Source organism: Haliotis rubra, unplaced genomic scaffold, assembly GCF_003918875.1.
Source record: "Haliotis rubra isolate DU_JTF1 unplaced genomic scaffold, ASM391887v1 Scf9, whole genome shotgun sequence".
In the NCBI taxonomy this organism is placed as follows: Eukaryota; Metazoa; Mollusca; class Gastropoda; order Lepetellida; family Haliotidae; genus Haliotis; species Haliotis rubra.
Genome location: NW_025767634.1, coordinates 4,118,535 through 4,138,905, shown reverse-complemented (window position 1 = coordinate 4,138,905; position 20,371 = coordinate 4,118,535). Strand labels below are relative to the sequence as shown.

General features: G+C 41.2%; 1 protein-coding gene across 4 annotated transcripts in view; it reads right to left on the bottom strand.

The window, feature by feature from the left end:
• Window positions 1-7,756: 7,756 nt before the first annotated feature.
• Window positions 7,757-20,371, bottom strand: part of LOC124263793 (extracellular serine/threonine protein kinase FAM20C-like) — a 93,539-nt gene continuing 80,924 nt past the window's right edge. For all 4 annotated transcript variants that reach the window (XM_046698502.1, XM_046698504.1, XM_046698501.1 and 1 more), the window contains exons 4-9: window positions 12,591-12,669; window positions 11,943-12,035; window positions 10,737-10,849; window positions 9,398-9,688; window positions 8,534-8,615; window positions 7,757-8,051 (exon numbers count right to left, since the gene is read on the bottom strand). In XM_046698502.1, the coding sequence (XP_046554458.1) occupies window positions 7,763-8,051; window positions 8,534-8,615; window positions 9,398-9,688; window positions 10,737-10,849; window positions 11,943-12,035; window positions 12,591-12,669 (947 nt within the window). In that variant the 3' untranslated portion in view covers window positions 7,757-7,762. The remainder of the gene's footprint in view (window positions 8,052-8,533; window positions 8,616-9,397; window positions 9,689-10,736; window positions 10,850-11,942; window positions 12,036-12,590; window positions 12,670-20,371) is intronic.

Below are 20,371 nucleotides of genomic sequence, written 5' to 3'. Positions count from 1 at the left end.
TAGCAATAGTAATATAATGGCGGGGGACACCAGAACTGGGCTTCACACATTGTACCCATGCCGGGAATCGAACCCGGGTCTTCGGCATGATGAGCAAACGTTTTAACCACTAGGCTACCCCACCGCCCCCTTTCTGTGCGAAGATACTTCGAGTGAGTGAGTGGGTGAGTTTAGTTTTACTCACTATTGGTAGAAAATATATTTGCTGTACAATAATGATTACAACACTGACATTATAAGGCTGGTGGATAATCATGTATTCATGCTTCGTATAGCTTCCGTGTGCTGTTTCAAACATCACTTGTGCATTTCTTTGGTTGATGAGTATATTCCTTTCCTACATGCGTACCATGATCTAGAATATCCCCATGTCACGTTGAAAAGATTACCAGAAGTCTAAGGAGGAGACAAGTATTATCTACAGACCGATTCATCATTTCCGCCGTCGATGAAGTCTGTGCAGTAATTACGGAACACCGTAAATACAACATAAATCCCAAGCCGTGATCGCAGGACAAATGTGCGTGGACACAGAAGCCATATCGGCGTATAATGCCGTCTCGTTTACCTTGTGGCGTGGGGGACTGACGTGGGGCTTGGCTGGGTTACCTCCTCAGATTAATCTTTCAGCTGCTAGTTTACGATCTCAGTGCGACTCAGTGTCAGCCTCTCAAGTGCGATGACGATACTACTTGTGTTCATAGAGAGAAGGTATTTTGCAACGTCGAATTAACTCAGGATTTGGGTCCGTTAGTCAAATGTCTTCTCCAGATCCCGAAAATACAATTAGTAAGCCGTTTCAAAGAATGCTGCTTGAAACCGCAATGTTCACGTGCCAGGAACTAGGGCTGAGACGGGTTCAAACTATCTACCCAGGTATCCCACCCCCTATTACGCTACCCTACCCGGATACCCGTTATGTTAATTCCTGACATCAAATTTGCAAGAAATGGCGATATTCGTCACCTCGGAGGCAAGAAATTCGAGTTTTTCAATATCTTAACCATGTATTACTTTCAAAAGAAGAAACTGTAAATTATGTCTAAATCTTCAAAGAAAATGCAACCTTTTAACCATGAAAGAATAACATATGACATTGTGTAATCTATTAGTCACATTATCATAACGGGTCCGTGTATTGAGATGGGTATCCGGGACCAACTCATTACCCACCCGTCCCGGGTATCCGGGTCCCTGCCCTACCAGGAACTACATGATTGTATAAATATTCTCATCGACATCTAAGGACACCTCTATGTGAAGCATTATCTTCCCACGGAGGTTAGCCTACTTGTCATATCTTCCTACAAACCTCTGTTCTAATATGGCCATATTTCGTAGAATCCCCTAGCGGCAACAAATCGCGACACGAATTATTTCCCTTCTTTCTATCCAATCAGAACACGTGTTACAACTTGACTAATACAAGCAAATGGACAAGCAAATGTGGGGCCACAAATAGCCCTCCTCTGCCGGGGACTTGTGTTGATGTGACACACAAGACATTTAATGGCTAGCTTGTCCGTTGTCAACGAGGGCAATGGAGACGCCATTGATCCGCCATTACATGACTGAGTTCTGTCTAGAAGAAACGTTTGCGCATCGCGCTGGGGAAGAGGTTCTAGTTTTCCCGAAGCATATGGAAATTACCGAGGCCTTGCGAATGATCACTTTTGAAACAACGTCACCGATTGCACAACTAAATCTGATTGCAACCAATCACGAATCCTGAACACTCTCACCATGAAAGGGCCGTATTAGAACAGAGGGTCGTAGGTTGATATGAAAAGTAACCTCTGTGGGACGAGAATGTATGTGAAGTAGTGTAGACTGTTTCAACCAGCCAATCACCTCGAATGCTCTAAATTCACGGTATGTCTGTGAAAATCTTACATACAAGCATCTGCATCAGCATGCATAATAAGCATTAGTAATATATTGTCGCGGATGTTTTCTATATCCACCGCCATCTCTTATCGAAGTATCTTCAACCCGTGAAGGTCCGGGTTAGAATATTGATCTTCAGTAACCCATTCAGTAACCCATGCTTGTCGTATTGTTACTTGTGAGGTATTCTTGGTCTCCGTTGAGTAAGGCATGTGTTGGCGGAAACCAACTGCTTCTGGCAGGCTTCTTTGAGTGAAGTCTTGTGTACTGTTTGATAAGACTTGTACATTGTTCCACTTGATGTTGTCATTACGGCAGTTGATGATGTGGTTTGAGATGGCTTAATCTATGTCTACTTTGGTGGTAAATATAATGCGTTCCTTTAGTCGGACGTTATGTTTTGAAGTCTCCCTTTCGTTGGCTTTCAGTCGGGTTTTGGACCAGTGAAGATCCGGGTTAGAATTGATCTTCAGCAACCAATGCTTGTCGTAAGAGGCGACAAACGGGATCGGGTGGTCAGGCTCACTGACTTGGTTGACACATGTCATCTCATCCCAGTAGCGTAGATCCATGCTCATGCTGTTGATCACTGGATTGTCTGGTCCAGACTCGATTATTTACATACCGCCGGCATATAGCTAGAATATTGCAGAGTGCGGCATTAAACAACAAACCAACCAACCAACGTATCGCCAGAACCAGGCCGTCGCTTGATTCGTAGGATAAATCCACAATTTGCCTTATGTATTTCCATGTGATGGAGGATTGTCGTGAACACAAGAGAGTGAAACATTGAGATGTGTCCTGATAATAAAAATTGAAAAACAAACATACATTAATTCGATTCTTTTTATTACATCAGATGACTGGAATGATCGCCATAATAACATTGATGACCACGTCAGCCAATCATTGTTTTCCCTAATACTGACCAGTAATGGTCAATCATTGATATCACTTTTGGCCGTCCGTGAATTATGATACAATAGACGCCTCCGATCGTTCATAATTATCTGACAGTTATACTAGTCTTCACGTGAAGGGTATTTCTTACCACTCATGCAATAAGTGAACAACGCATTTACTCCATTACTGAAGCCATCAAATATTACACAACTGGCCTTCCATACCATTACATGACAGGAAGAGTGTGACAAACTGTGCTATAATTTGGTTTAACAGGTGCTTGTTCTAACTGAAACAATATCAGACGTGGCTTGTTAGCCTTTCAGGTTCTAATCATGAACTAACGTTATCATTACACAAAACATGTAATTTCTAAATTTGAAAATACATTATTACTTGACACGTATGTTTAAAGGCAGTATTGAGAATAATCAAATTTAATCGTATTTCCTAAAAATATATGTGAAATCAGCATGAATAGATATGAATTTTAGGAACAGCCAAATTAAATGTATTCATGTTCTAAAAATGAAAACGTGAAAATGTTATCTACATGACATAAATATCATTCGTAAAGAACAGCCAGAGTTTAGTTCATATATAACCATGTTGTTAAAAGCGATATTTAAAAAAGTACAATTTGAAATTCGTTAACTGAGTTTTCTCACAAAATTTGTCACACAATTCCAATCACATCATAAGATGACCACATATCATAAGATGACTAAATGTAAAGCTGTGCAAAATAGTACAATATATACTTCAGAAGTAGCACTGGGAGATTGCTGTATTGGCTTTCAATCAATCTACAAAATAAACATGAAGGTGAGAATTTCACGGAGTCAGCATCTATATTATAATGAAAGCTATGGTGCCGAGAGCTTATGCACCATCTTGGCTTTCATTTCCACGCTGAAGGACTGACTGACTGAGTTTAGTTTTACGCCGCTTTTAGCAATATTCCAGCAATATGACGGCGGGGGACACCAGAAATGGGCTTCACACATTGTACCCATGTGGGGAATCGAACCCGGGTCTTCGGCGTGACGAGCCAACGCTTTAACCACTAGGCTACCCCACCGCCCCCCACGCTGAAGGAGCAACAATATACTCCGAAACATTGCATTCCTTATACTCGAGAAGCTGACATCCATAAATTCTCTCCTTCATGTGTATCATACTTAACTCCAGTCAAAGACATCATAATGACCATGTGCATTCAACAGCATAATTCTCGACCTCAACAATATCACCATATTCTGCTATTTCGCACAGCATAATCGGCCCCTATATACGTTTAAGGAATGTATATAAATATATGTACAACAAACACGTCTTGCAGATCTAATATCACAGATGGTTGCTGTACAATGTTTGCACATCGTGTTTGCACGTCTACAGCCCCATGCAATCATTTATATGTCTAGGAAAATAATTCACAAAATATATATGCAATTTATCCGTAGGCACATGGAGACAGCACATACATACGACGTCTCTACTTCCGGGTCGCCGTGATTGACAGATGACATGGACACACACGTGTACATTCTACCGTAGAAGTGAAAGTAAATTATCATTGTTCTTTAATTCATAAGCTAACAGTCTGACAATCATTTCTGACAAGTTTCATGGATCCATTCAATCAAATTTGATCCGCTGCAGCCACTGCATGAAACTTTACAAAATAATGAAACACATTTTGTAGTCACATGTACGGAAGCTGATTAGAACCACAATATTTTTATGTTAAAGATTTGAATTCTTATTCTAATTTACAGCTCAAAGCTCAAAATGAAGTTTCAAGATAGTCTCTTGACTTCATAAGATTATTTCAACTTATAACTTACATTTTGAACATATGACCTTGAATTTTCAACTAACTATCTTCAATTTTCAAGATTATAAAAATACAAAACACGGTCCTAATGGGCTTCCATACAAATGAACAAAACACTTCGAGATGATATGATAATATTCAATTTCAGAAGAATAGATAGATACAGAATTACAAGGGGATTGGTAGGACTGCAAATTAAAGTTCCAATTTGTTTCAATGCATTTAAATCACTTATCCATACAATACAAATATGTACAAAAATTACCGCTCATTTGATTTCGACCAAACATCTTCCCACGTGGCAAATTCTGGTTTTCCCTGCTCTCGACCATTTGTTTTTATCTCCGAGTGTATGCTTTAATAAATTAATGGTAGATAAATATAGTGAGTCCATTGGTGCAGTGTTGATACATTCATAAAGCTAAAGACCCAGTTTGCTATAATAAAATATAAATGCTAAAATTAAAACTCCCAAGCTTTGATCTCACTAGTATGAATGCTGATTCTCAAACTAACACTTTGTATACTTTGACATATTTCAAACATTATGTTTACGAATTTGATCACAAGTCACACTAATAAAGATCAATTATACCAATTAAAAAGAATGAAATGATGAATGATATGTAGAAATAGACCCAACACTACAACCAAAGACACCAATAACTGACTCAAACCACATCAAATTCCACAATGTAAATGCATTGATATCTCGATATCTCAACGTCCTGGGAACATCCAATGTATATCTATACAAATCTAGGCATTTTGGATTGTATATATTATTTCAAAATGCCGATAACGATTTTGTCGGCACTATACAATGTTATTCTCGTAAAAGATATATGAGGTTACTTGCTTTCGAGAAAATGATATTTAACTGTATAATATATATAGCATAATCAACCAAATCTTATTAACCATTTATGCCACTTTTTTGATGTTACAAAAACGCAGCAACTCAAATACCATTTTCATTACTATAACTAGACATTGAACCAACAAATCAATTACTAACAATAAATTCAGCAGTTTTCCATTGTTTGATTACGAACTATAAAAGACATAGTTGAAACGGTTGATTGGTGAGCTTTAGAAATATAGAGTGATCTCCCCTTTAGCCCCATGCGATTAGAGTAATTCCCTTTAAAGGAAATACAACCGGGAATGACATTTTTTATCGACCTTTGATGGATTGCAATGTATGTACACAAGCAAAATAAGACAATATAATTATGGTGAACTGAGACACACGCTTCACAGAAATTGCACCTTGCATGGAAACATCGGTTGGCAGCAGTGTTAATTTCGCTGAGTATGGGTCACACGCGTCAGCTCTGGTCGAGTTCTGGCGAATGACTCACGATGAAATCAGAGTGTTGAGTGTTGAGTTGACAATTTTCAAAGCAAGGAAAATAGATTTTAGTGTGTAGGAGACATTACCTGGAAGTCACTGGTCCGGGTTATACAAAAAGGCCTTGCTGTAAACAAATAAACACCATCGTGTTTCAGAATATGGTGACGTTTGATTTTCTATTTCTTAATTCTTAAACACTGATGTTAAGCTGACGGTTCATAAATTTCAACACCGCATTTTGACTATTTAAATGCGTAGGCTTTGTAACAGTTTTCAGTGACAAATAAACAAAAAGAATACATAGTATTACGAATAATGAATTTGTGTATGGCTCATGCTTTGTTCGTTTCCTCCATTCTGAATTTCATACTGACCAAGTCCAAGTGACACCATCCTCGTTCATCCACAGTACAATATCTTTATTCTATAAGGATATATACCCTGGGCCCATTAGCCAACTAATAAGTATCGTTCTGAGCTCAATTCGGAAGTCCAGGGTCCCGATCCACAAAACGTTCGTAGCGCTACGACATTCGTAAACCTATGATAAACTACAGAGTTACGACATGTCGTAACCTTACGAACGCTTTGTGGATCAGGGGCCCTGGGCGCTAATATATCCGTCCAATCAAATTACATTTATAGGCGAGAGGAAGTATGAGCTAAGGTTTGAGTGAATTGATTGAGAGATTGAGATAGTGATGTCGATTGAGTACATAACAGTCATATAATGTCAAAAGATAAACGAGGATGGTGTTGTATCTTTACACCATTGCAAGAGTTTCGTTAAACGACAGATTTCAGAAGATCCATTGGACACAACAAACACAGAGCGACGCCACACGACCACAACCATTTGTTGATTGAACAAGTGAGACCGCGGTAGTCCGTTACACAGAAGAACATACACGCACATACGTCGTTGTTCACGAAGTCACAGAAGACAGTTTAAAGATCACAGGATGGCTGCCGAAGTCCTTTGGATTTTGAAAGAAAAGTGGCAGTCCTTCTCCACAAGGAAGGATTTTACTGTAGCTACTCCGAACGAGCGGATCACCTACCCGAGTAAACGTTTCTCTTCAGTGAGATCAGCGCTGGATACGTAATTACTGGACACTCACACAAGGTGAAGTTCCGACTCACACAAGGTGAAGTTCCGCCTCACACAAGGCGAAGTTCCGACTCACATAAGGTGAAGTTCTGACTCACACAAGGTGAAGTTCTGACTCACACAAGGTGAAGTTCCGACTCACACAAGGTGAAGTTCCAACTCACTTACGGTGAAGTTCCGACTCACTTACGGTGAAGTTCCGACTCACTTAAGGTGAAGTTCCGACTCACTTGAGGTGAAGTTTCGACTCATTTGAGGTGATGACATCACCTTTCGTCAGCATTTTACATCATGATCTTGTATCAGAAGGCTTCATAGTTTACACTGTAAAGTCAAACAACGCTAAATCTTTCTTCACGATATGAACACTGGACTGGATTGAGATGAACCTTTGATTAAAGATATATCCCAGTTGAAATGAACTGTCCCAAAGTTGAAGAACTGGCCATAGTGTATGCCTGATGGACAGGTCAGTTAACACATGACTACCCGATGTCTGTCCTCGATCCTTCTCTTATGACCTGATATTGTTCCTAAAGGTGTTTGGTCCGATATGTGTGTCTAGAATGTATAGAAACCATTTTGAGCTATGATAGCTTGCCAAAGGGACCATCATTCTTGAACCTTTTAAGGGATTCCTGATTTATATTTGTCCTTTGCTTTAGAAGAAGTCGTCGATGATGACGGACTTGTAGGGCTGACCACGTCGGTTGACACAGTCCATGACCATCTGAAGGATCTTCATCACCCTTCTGTCCAGCGCGTCCAGGAAGGTGTCAAGGAGGACAGGGCTGATCATGTCCGCTGCCAATACACGTCTCATGACGCTGCTCAGGCTCTCGGGGCCGCGGTACATCTTCACAAGCTTAATGAAGGTGGAATGACGGATCAAACAGCACTGGCTGACGGGAGCTAGGATGGACATCTCGTCGTGCTTCGTCTTTCCGAACCTGGAGAGAAGTATAGATTGATTATTGGATTATCTCCATATCTAGGATGGATTGCATCAGTGATCTGTCAGCATCGTGTGTGATAACAATCCTACCCTACACCAGAAACCGTAACCGTAACAATACCACCTCACACATAATAACCAATCAAGGTACATCATTAATGACTATATTATTCAGAAGGTCCATCCCCGATAACACCCCACTATTCCTATGTAACTAGTTGGACGCCTTACTCCCCCTTAACCATTCACGGGGGAAAAGTATACTGGACATATAGAGAAAATGTAACTATTTTCACTTCCGTATTCATACACGAAAACGTCTGTATCGGAAACGCTCGTTAAATCCCCAACATCATTCACTTAATATAGCAGATATTCTGTTGTAACGAACCAAATTCTAATCCCCCAGAAGTGATAATAATGTTTAAATTTTGATGAGTTACATTATTTTGGTGATCATTGTATATCTGCACTTACGATCTCCCATTGTCAAGGTGCATCAGGAACGTCTCATTGCCGAAGTCCAGGAACGTCTCATAATGGTGCCTGTCCATGTTGCCTGGGAACCGATTGAAAGATGTTATCATTTCTGTGACCTATACCTCATATCAGTAATTTGACATCTTTATAAAAATAAGTATTTGTTTGTTTTTGGTTGTTCCTAAACGCAGTACTCCAGGTACGATGGAGCAGCGCTGGTGCGAAGTACCACTGGATAGCGATATAGTAGTACAACCAACAGATACAAGGTACATTTAACAGCGGTTCAACAGAGATAATTGGCCTGAATATACATTCTTATAATCGTGACGGAAACAAATTCATGCCCGTGATTTTTTTTTTATAATTTACCAACCACTTGGGTGATAATTTGGGACACTGGGGCCACTTCGTTCAAGGCGACGCAATTCTTTCTGCAGAGTTGTGTCCCTTGGGTATGACAGGCACTTATAATGGTGGGTTTGAATCCCAAATTCATACAGAAGATATTCTGTGTCAACTAATCGGAATATGTCTAAGACCTGCACCGCATGATGCTTCCTCCCGCATCAAGGTGACACCTTATGAAATGAATGAAATACCAACCAACCAACCAACCAATCAATCAATCAATCAATCAATCAATCAATCAATCAATCAATCAATCAATCAATCAACATAATATCAATTAATCAATCAATATCTAATATCTATCAATCAAGCAATCAATATCAATCAGTCAATCAATATCGATCAATATCAATCAATCAATCAATCAATCAATCAGTCAATCGTTGACTACATATTATTTTACAGAGTTAGACTTGAAGTGAGAGAAAACGCTGGCCATGTTGAGCATACCTGTGAGAAAGTCGAACACGGTCATGTCCATGATGTCCAGCAGCCGGCGACCAGTGTTGTAGGGTGGTCGACTCCTCACCTTGTCGCACAGATCATCGTAAACCTCCCAGTACGCTTTGCGGTGCTTGCTGTACGACCGTTTCCATGGGTTCCGCCATGTTTTTCTGGGCGCTATTTTTTCTGGCGGAAGGAATGTTGCGACCGACGCCTCCGAGGTGTCGGGGTTGCCGCAGATGGCGTGAGTCGTGTCACAGTAGTAGGAGCATGAACCGTGGAAGCACACGTTGCCCGCTGAAGCAGAGATATCGGTAAAGTCATCTGTCACATCAATTCACTTCTTCTCAGGGAACTACTTTTTGGGTTATGAGTGAGTAACTACAACATAGTGTCATACAAATTTACTCTCTGAACTGAAACTGATCCAGATTCATAAGGAATATGGTTGAACTCGGACACGGAATTCTGAAACGAATCGTCTCAATATTGAGGAAGTGGCCTTGGTCCATGCCTGATGGACAGTTCAGCTTGAGCGTGCAAGATATGGCGCGCCAATTGATTGCAGATATGCTTGATTGCCATTGTACAAACACGTGTTTGATCGTTACTCATTGGATCAATCACGTGTTTTTCCAGTGTGTGAGTGAGTGAGTGAATGGTTTTACGCCGCTTTGGGCAATATTTCAACAATATCGAGGCGAGGGGACACCAGAAATGGGCTTCACACATTGTACCCATGTGGCTGGTTTTCCAGGGTCGACTATTTACATGCCACTGCGATATGGCTAGATTGTTGCTGAATGTGGCTGGTTTTCCAGGGTCGACTATTTCCATGCCACTGCGATATGGCTAGATTGTTGCTGAATGTGGCCTTACACAAAACAACACTTTCAACCTTGAATCTAGGTCATGTATACGGGTGAGTGAGTGGGTATTGTATAACGCTGCTTTTAGCAATAGTCCATTAATATCAACCACTAGGCTACCCCACCGCCCCAACGAATACGGCCAGTTTGGAAAATGTGATAGTCACGTGAACGAAACTAATTCAAAGATGGATTCCTTCTAATTATTTCTGAGGTTTCTTCATCGAGTACGTCGACCCAGACGTTTATCATTCGTTTCATTCGGGTGCACTCGTCTTATTCCGTAAAACACTACCAGTGTATACAAAAAAAAAGCAGCGGTACAGATTGATGATTAACTATGAAGTGCATTCCGATCGACCTGATAGTCACATGAACTTGTGAACTAGTGGAATCGTGTCCCAGATGACGGAGGGGACCGAGGTCAGCCGAGTGGCATTATTCCAACAATCTGATTAACCTATCACGAGTCTCACCTGGGGAATAGAAGAAAGTCTTGACCAGTTTGTGGTCAGCGAAGCGTTTGATGTCGTGGGTCATGTTGATCTTGCGGCCGGCGGTCGGGGGCACTCGGTGGAATCCCAGCACCCTGAAGCGACACGACCATAATGTATGTCTGTTTCAACTGACACACTAACATTTGGGTAATCTCATATATGTACGTGCAAATATAGTCTCCCGGGGGATATGCTGAAAAGGGAGAGTCAAGTCTATATACGTAACTACGGAATTGAGTGAGTGAGTTTAGTTTTACGCCGCTTTTAGCAATATTTCAGCAATATCGCGGCGTTGGACACCAGCAATGGGCTTCACACTTTGTACCCATGCGGGGAATCGAGCCCAGGACTTCGGCGTGACGAACGAACGCATTAACCACTGGGCTACCCCCACCGCCCCGGGGCTGGACAGAAGGGACAATAATACGGTTCACACTCCTTCGGGCAATATTCCAGCAATATCAAGACTGGGACATTGCACCAATGTGGGGATTCGATCCCGGTCTTTCGTATTGGTCGTATTGGTAGTACCCAGGTGAATCCCTTAATACAGGTCAAAATACTATTTTACAGTATGCAGTCACAGAGGAACTATGGTAAGAAAAGTGTATTAGCTAAAATGATTGAGATCAACGTTTTTCTGTATTAAAATCACTGAACAGGGTGTGCTCATTATGTCAGTGGTGTTCGACATTAAAATCACTGAACAGAATCTAAATGTCAGTTTTGGCGGTTTACATATTTGTATTAAATATGTTTATTTGCCTATTTATAACAATATATCTACATGTATAATATAACACATGGCATGGTTTCCAGATAGAGTCACGTGACAGTTCTTAATGCATTATGGAGGAAAATCGATGCCGATTTGGAGGTGCATGCGTATTTGTTCTGTTCATTTTCCACGAAATACTATTCGAGGAATCTGGGACGGTGAGAGGCGATATTTCAGATTTCTCGCTGACTTGACATAAATGCCAGCCGACAAAAACAATCACCTTGGCGAACACCTACGGTAACAAATTACAATTGTCGTCAACTAAGAAACAGGTTTGTTGACGGGTCACTTGTTATTGTCTAGACCTTTATGCTGTCACTTCAAAACAAACTAGTAGTTCACAAAGGGTTTATTAGGTTAGGTATATCAGTGATGGCAATCTGTCAATCACGTCGTGGACGTACCTGTCTAAATTGAAAGCAGCTATCTCAGCATTATGGCGCTCGAAGTCCACAAAGTAAAAATGGTCCGGGGGCGTCTCATATGTCCTTGGAAACCTGCATGAGAAAAGGTCAGGAGTTAGTTCAGAGATTAGGACTTGGACAAGGGACCATCCATTTGTTTTTATCACACAACGTACAACCGATTGTCCAGATTATTATTTACTGAAGGCATAGGTTAAGGTAAAGGTCAGAAATAGGTCGAAGTTAAGAAATATTTACCCATCTACCTCATGAATAATAGAAATGAGTATACTGAAAGTCCCGTTGTCGATACCTATAACCAAAACTATATTAAAATGTCGGTCAAAAAAACAATCCAGTTGTATGCTCCCCAAGGAGTTGAGATTGGCAATACGATGTGCCGTTGAGATTGACATCCAGTGAACGAGGGAAAAACTAAGCGCCTTTGAGCAGCTGAGCTGAGCTGGGTATCGGCGGTATACAAATGTTAGTATGTATGTATGTATGTACCCACGTCATTCGGAGTCTCACCTGACAAATTAGTCTTAGAAGATACTGAAAGAAGTGTCGTACAATTTATGTATAACCGCAACACGCACACAGACTGGCGTGATTTTATGACACTTCTATCGATTCCTTCCTCCTCACCTTCTGGGTTTGAATAACGACTGGCCCTCGTCTGTGTACGTCAGGATAAGCTTGAGCTGGGTACCGCCCTCCTTTTGCTCTATGGAAGAGAAACACATATATACACATTGTATGAAATATTGTGATTACTATGAACATATGTTGTTTACACACAGGTCTAGGGAAGACGTAGACTAACAACTAGTTCCGAAATGAACTACTGAAAAAGGTTCATAGTAAAAGAAAATATAATATAATGAAAAGGGCCCTGAGACTTTCTTCATTTTCAGAGACTAAAGCTGACATTTTCTAGACTTGTGGGCACGGATTATTTGTTTCAGGGTCTCCGTCGGCTCAGCTATAGTGGAACACACGGATTAGTCTCCGTCTATGGTGGAATGGTCTCGGTTATCTGGTGCTACAAGTAATTATCAGAGAGATAAAGGACGCGGCTTAGTTTCGCACTGGCCGAGCCTGGTCGTGGATTCAGTACGTGTGCCCATGGGGGGACTTTTATGGTCATTCTGGATGTTAATGTATTCATTGTCGACTTTATTGTAACTGAAGCAGTTACTGTCATTGTTTGAGTAATTTCGAGATATTCATTTCGTCATCACCGTCATCATATTTAATTATTTACACTTGATATCACTATTATTTGTTTGATCTGACTGACTGGTAACTTTAGAAATTGTTGAGTAACAATAAAAGGCACTGTGGATGACAACTTCCTTTTGAGACGTTTGGGTAAAGATCCGTATACTGTTGTCAAGCAATAGTTAAGTATTCAACTCAGTGCACTGATTGTAGACATCTAATCTAACAGAAACCCATAAGGGTGTGTATGAACGGGATTTATAACAGTGGATCTTTATGATAAATACAGCAACTGGAGGAACCAACTGTGCATGATGGACAACAAAATATACGAAGCAGATAAGATAAATTCGAGATGAAAACGGGGATGTTCTGTTGTTTTATCAAATCCGTGTTGGCAGATGGGGTGAGGTATTCTTGGTCTCTGTTGAGTAAGGCATGTGTTGGCGGAAACCAACTGCTTCTGGCAGGCTTCTTTGAGTGAAGTCTTGTGTACTGTTTGATAAGACGTGTACATTGTTCCACTTGATGTTGTCATTACGGCAGTTGATGATTTGGTTTGAGATGGCTTAATCTATGTCTACTTTGGTGGTAAATATAATGCGTTCCTTTATTCGGACGTTATGTTTTGAAGTCTTCCTGTCATTGGCTTTCAGTCGGGTTTTGCACTAGTGAAGATCCGGGTTAGAATTGATCTTCAGCAACCAATGCTTGTCGTAAGAGGCGACTAACGGGATCGGATGGTCAGGTTCGCTGACTTGGTTGACACATGTCATCGTATCCCAATTGCGTAGATCGATGCTCATGTTGTTGATTACAGGATTGTCTGGTCCATACTCGATTATTTACAGACAGCCGCCATAAAGCTGGAATATTGCTGAGAGCGGCGTAAAGCTAAACTCGCTCACTCATTCGAGGGGTAACGCTGGTGAAGACTTCACTGCCAGCGTGCTGATGATGCAGTAGTAGCACTAGACTAAGGCTTAGTCTCGTAATATATATAATTTTGATATTAACAAACAAGCCAATTTATATTGAAAAGGGAGACCAGAGATTCAGGAAATCTAGACTTGCTTTATTAAGGGCTCTAGCACCGCAGAGAGGGCTTGGCAGTAGGGAAATTAATGTGGTTCAGGGACTGTGAGACAGACTATAGTAGCACATCTTTCCAATGTAGGAGAGAGAGATTGGCATACAGGCTTGTTCACTCAAGTCTACAAAATCAGTTGTGGCTACATGCGGCAACACCCATCAGAATGTTATTATTGTAAGAGGGGCATATATATCTGTACATCACTGTGAACATTGCTCTCACATCAAAGCAGTTCCATCACCTCAACAGCATGGGCGTAAACGCCTTTTTAGCAATAACCTAACAAAAACGGACGACGCGAGACACCAGAAATGGCTTCACACATGTTGGGAATAAAACTCGGCGTTACAAGACTACGGCCACCCTACCCACCTTTCAAAAGATACTGAAACACCCGAGCGGCACAAGTTACCTTATGCCTAGGCCTAAACACACGAAGAGCCTGTATTCGGCTACCTCTAAGTACACATTTATATCAGCGACAGTTGATATTCAAACAGCCGACTTTCTGTTAGACTGACTGAGTTTGGTTTTACGCCGCTTTTAGCAATATTCCAGGAACATCACGGCGGGGGACACCAGAAATGGGCTGCACACATTGTACCCATTCGGGTATTCGAACCCGGGTCTTCGGCGTGACGAGCCAACGCTTTAACCACTAAGCTACCCCACCCCGACATTCTGTTAGAAGCGGAATGAAGGTGACATAGGATTCGAGAACGTACGAGGCTAATGTCGGTTTCATTATGCCATCCCAATAAGATAATAATATGCCGAAGTCAAACATGAATACCGTTCCATGCACAGTAAACTGACTCTGAACCCATCAGTCCTTGTAATACTCCCAGAATGCCGACCTTCAGGCAGGGTAACAAAAACTACCATCTTATACATTTCTTTGGTATGACTCGACCAAGGAATCGAACCACCCACCACCCGGCCTTCGAGCAAACACACGATCCACTAGACCACTGTCTTATTCCGTTAAATCCGTAATTGTTTTAAAACCTCACTGAAACGTCAAAAGATACCAACGACTTAAGCCTATTGATCAATGAAATAGACCGTTTTCACTGCACTACTAGCTGATAAAAATATTCACTAAAACTAAATTCCAGGAAAAATTCTGGAGAGGTCTGTCTCTCTTAATTCCCTCTTATTCAGCGCATGTCTGGTCAACAAACGTTCCTTCAATGTCCCTGTGGATGCGTCAGCACCAGATGGGCAACCTGTGCCATACGGCTGACACATGTGTCAAGATTCTGTCGTGTTCGCTCTTTCGCGAAACTAAACAGAGCCCACCTGCGGAAGTACAACCCCTCAGCCGTTACATCTGTGTCCTCTGTACCAGACAGACTGGGAAACATGACACACATTTATTTCAAAATACTCTCATTTGACAAAAAAAAAGAATCCGTAAGATGGATCTTTAGGAGAACATCATTTGAGGAGAGGATATAGCTCTCAGTCGAAATAGAGACTACGCAGCTGGTTCAGGAAACCAGTTATCTCTTTGAGTGAGCCCGATTAAGCAGTACGGCGACCAGCTGACGTCATGAACTGCGACCGAACACCTGACATCGGCTGTGTGCTGAACTTGTGTGGGTTGGGAAGAGGTTAGACTAACAACTAGTCTCTGAAATGAACATATTCTACTGAAAAAAGTTCATAGTTAAAAAAATATAATATAATGAAAAGGAGCCCTGAGACTCTCTTCCTGAAGCTGAGGAAATCTAGACTTGCCACATTTTCTAGACTTGCGTGGGCTTTCTTGGATATATTTGCTTCAGGGTCTGTACGAGAGACTTGGAAGAGGTTTACAGCACTTATTAATTTATTTGTATTTTATCATAATTTCTTAATGTCCTTAACATTTAAAAAATATGTTCTTAATATTAAAAAACCGAATTTCCCCGAAAAGCAACAATGAAAAACAGAACTATTTAAAACCCAAACAATTTGAAACTGTCACCAGGTATAACGTATATAATAGATTGATTGATTGGTTCGTCCGTCCGTCCGTCCATTCATGACATGACATGACATGACATGACATGACATGATATGACATTGAGCACTAAGTACTTTTTTTCATACTTGTGAAACCAGTCCCCGTCGAAACCGGTCTGGCTATGACGATCGAACCATGTAACTATCTCACGCATGGCGACAGACAAGTTCGGGACATCCTTTTTTTTCACAACAGACATGTCTCTACCCCAACCTGTCCGCCCCAAGCCTCATATGGTTTCCTTTAGCAGCGCAATATGCGGCGGAGATTCTCGGTGGCAATATCCTCACACGTTGCGCCAGTGCTCTAATGTAACACTTCAAAGGCGAAACTCTCGGACATACGCTTTGAAGTTTGGCGTAGAATGTGTTGAACATTTTCTAGGAGCCTGCTGGATTTATCTCCTCGAGAAAAATATTCAATAATCAAAAACACATTATGCACGAATTCAAATGAAAAAAAATGGCGTTGAGAGATTCTTAGCTTCCTCACAAACGTGTTTCGTATGTATTTAGGGTGAGGTCGAGGGAGTATGATTTTACGCCGTTTCGTACTGATGCTGAATGATGTAGATGTTGCGACATAACATCGACTTATAACGGTAAGAAATGTTGTGAAGTATTTTGACTAAACAAAATCCTGTTTCGAGAAATGGTGGCGTTTTTCGAGTATGAGTGAGTGAGTGAGTGAGTATGGTTTAACGCCGCTTTTAGCAATATTCCAGCAATATCACGGCGGGGGACACCAGAAATGGGCTTCACACACTGTACCCATGTGGGGAATCGAACCCGGGTCTTCGGCGTGACGAGCGAACGCTTTAACCACAAGGCTACCCCACCGCCCTTTTCCAGCATGATATAAGGCGACCTCAAGACCATCCTCATTAATCTCCAGGGTAAACGTTCCGATATAACTCCACTTTATAGTGGAGATTTATCAGAACGTATACTCTCCAGGGTATATATCGGAATATCGGTATACTTATCGGAACGTATACCCTGGAGATTATCGAGGATGCCTCAAGACAAGAAGTGTTCCTATCTAGAAGATAGACCACCAGTTGGTCTTACAAAAGAAAACAGTAGAATATCATAATTCTCTTATGTGATTAGAAAAAAGGAGGCCTGATAATCTAACCATATTCCGGGGCGGTGGGCTAGCATAATGGTTAAAGCGTCCGCTCGTCACGTTTAAGACCCGGGTTCGATTCCCCACATGAGTACAATGTGTGAAGCCCATTTCTGGTGTCCCCTGCCGTGATATTGCTGGAATATTGCTAAAAGCGGCGTACAACCATACTCACTCACTCACTTACTCTAACCATATTCCAAACAGAACAAATATTTCTGGACCTTGTACCTATTTGGACAGCTTTGTGGACACAGAACGATGATGCTGCTGGAACTATGAGATATGTAGATGGAGAGAAGGATGTTCCTGATGCAGGAGGGACTCCTTCCTTATCGTGAAAATCCAGGTTAGAATTGATCTTTAGCAGCCCATGCTTGTCGTAAGTGGCGACTAACGGGATCGGGTGGTCAGGCTCGCTGACTTGTTGACACATGTCATCGTATCCCAATTGCGTAGATCGATGCTCATGCTGTTGATCACTGGATTGTCTGGTCTAGACTCGATTATTTACAGACCGCCGTCATATCTCTGGACTATTGCTGAATGCGGCGTAAAACAAACGAGAACCCCCCAAAAAACAAATTTTGTGTCAGCTGTAATATAGTTGAGTGCGGCGTTAAACAACATTCAAACAAACCCGTCGTTACCGGGACACATTCATTACCAGTGCCCACATGTTCCTGATGAAACAGTTATAGAAAGATGCAGAAGGACGAACTTCGTGATGGAGCCTCACGATTCTACTAAGTTTAACTCCGATCATCATGAACACCTACAAAACATTTTAATTGCAGGAAAAACACCATACACGTACTGTGACGTAACCAGTTCTGTACAATCGTGATGCAGATTAAACAAGTACGATTAAGACCTATCACAGTTTTTCATGTCTTGAAATTCATTATTCATGTCTGGAGAACACCTTCACAAAACAGGTTCTGGCAACTTCACCACGTGACTTCTTGTCGAGACATTAAAATGTCACCCACTTTATCAGCCCACAGATGCTCTTCAAAAGGGCTCGCAAGTCTCGCTTTGACTCGCGTTAATACGTGGCATATTTAGTTCTCCCATTTCTTATACATGTCACTTACGAAAGAAAACAAGTTATTTGCGAATACTCGCATCGTATAAGTTTAAGATGTCATGAAGCACGAATGCCCACGGTAACTGGATTTCTGAAATATTATGAAGGATTGATTTATAGAATTAGCAGCAAAGAAACCTAGTTCTGCCGAGAAGGCATTGATCACAGAACATATATAGATGTGAATGAACAGAACAGGATATGAACATAGCGACAGCCGGTTATTGCTGTGATAAAACATATGTCACCCACTTCCGGTCTTAAACAAGCAATTTCCGGTCTGTTTCCTGTACCTGTCTGTGATTTCGGGTTGATTGTTTTCAGACAATGGACAATATGATAAAATACATTTTGTGTTGCTGTTGATAACAAGGTTGACATTTCACAGAGCGGCATTATATATATATGAAGCGACAAAATGCGGAAATATAGTTTCTGATGCTTTTTCCAACAGAGAGTGAATTCACTGAGTGATAGACTAACAGCTGACCATGTTTTACAGAAAATGCAGTTCATAATAAAAAAGATGTAATGAAAAGGAGCCCTGAGACTTTCGTCAGTTAAATCTAGACTTGCCACATAATCTAGACGTGCATGGGCTTTCTTGAATATATTTGTTTCAGGGTCTGTATGACAGACGATAATTCATAAACATACAACAATATTACCACAGGGATGCGTATTACAATATCTCAATTTTTGATTCAATATTTTACCATTGGTTCAGTTTAGTACAGCGGCAGTCTGGGTATGAAGCTGTATTGAGTGAATCGTGTACAAAGTGGGTATGAAGCTGTATTGATATGAATTGTGTACAGTCTGGGTATGACGCTGTTTTCAGTAAACAGTGTACATACCTTGATTCAACAATGAGGCGGATACCCCATTCAACAAACGGGGGATGCAGGGTGCGCACTCCCCCTTTTGTCCTGAAAATTTATTGAATGACCATTGAAACTCTCGTGAAAAAGAAGTGTGCAAAAAACCACGACATGCCATTTTTGATTGTACAGTCTTAGTATCTAGCTAGATTGAGTAAACAGTGTACAGTTTGGATATGACGTGGTTCATGTTTACAACTGGGTATAAAACCAAGACTAAACAGAACAGACTAAGCAAAGGGGAAACGACTTGTTCGTTGTGGAACTTCACTTCGCATCTCGCTCTGAGCCTTCACGTCATGCAGTCAGATGCAGAGAGCGTAATAATGGACACCTCAACCCCGAGTCGAAACGTAAAAAACATAGATAAAATCTGACATTTGTAACAATGCCCGGATCTTCATTACTGTAGCTGGAGTTGTTAAAGATTAGGTCACGTGATAGCATGTACTGCAAGTACGCATGCCAGAACTGATTATTTTAGAACGTGCCACAAAGAATCAAAAATGGCATGTCGTGGGTGAGCAGAATGTCATTTGACGTCATTTGAACGAGAGGCCATCATCTAGTGGTGTAATGGCGGTCTATACATACGGAGACGGCTTTATGAAAAACTAGTCGACATAAAAATGAACAGTATTTAAGCTGCATGACGGCGTGTCATGATGGACACCCAGAGTTACCTAAACAAACAAGGTTGAACAGGTGCGGATACAGCTTTTTGAGAAAGGAGGGGTGCACACTATTGAGAAGTGGGTGGGTGCACACTTCTTTTTCACGAGAGTTTCAATGGTCATTCAATAAACTTTCAGGAGAAAAGGGGGAGTGCGCACCCCTGCATCCCCCGTCTGGATCCGCCTATGTTGAATGAGGTATTGTACGGCGTCCTCGTCCAGAACGTCAAAAAAGAGTTCAAGTCACATCGGCAATATTTCAGCCCAATTGTCAACGCAAACAAGTATAATATGAAACGAATTTCATGGGAAGAGACTAAGAAAACTG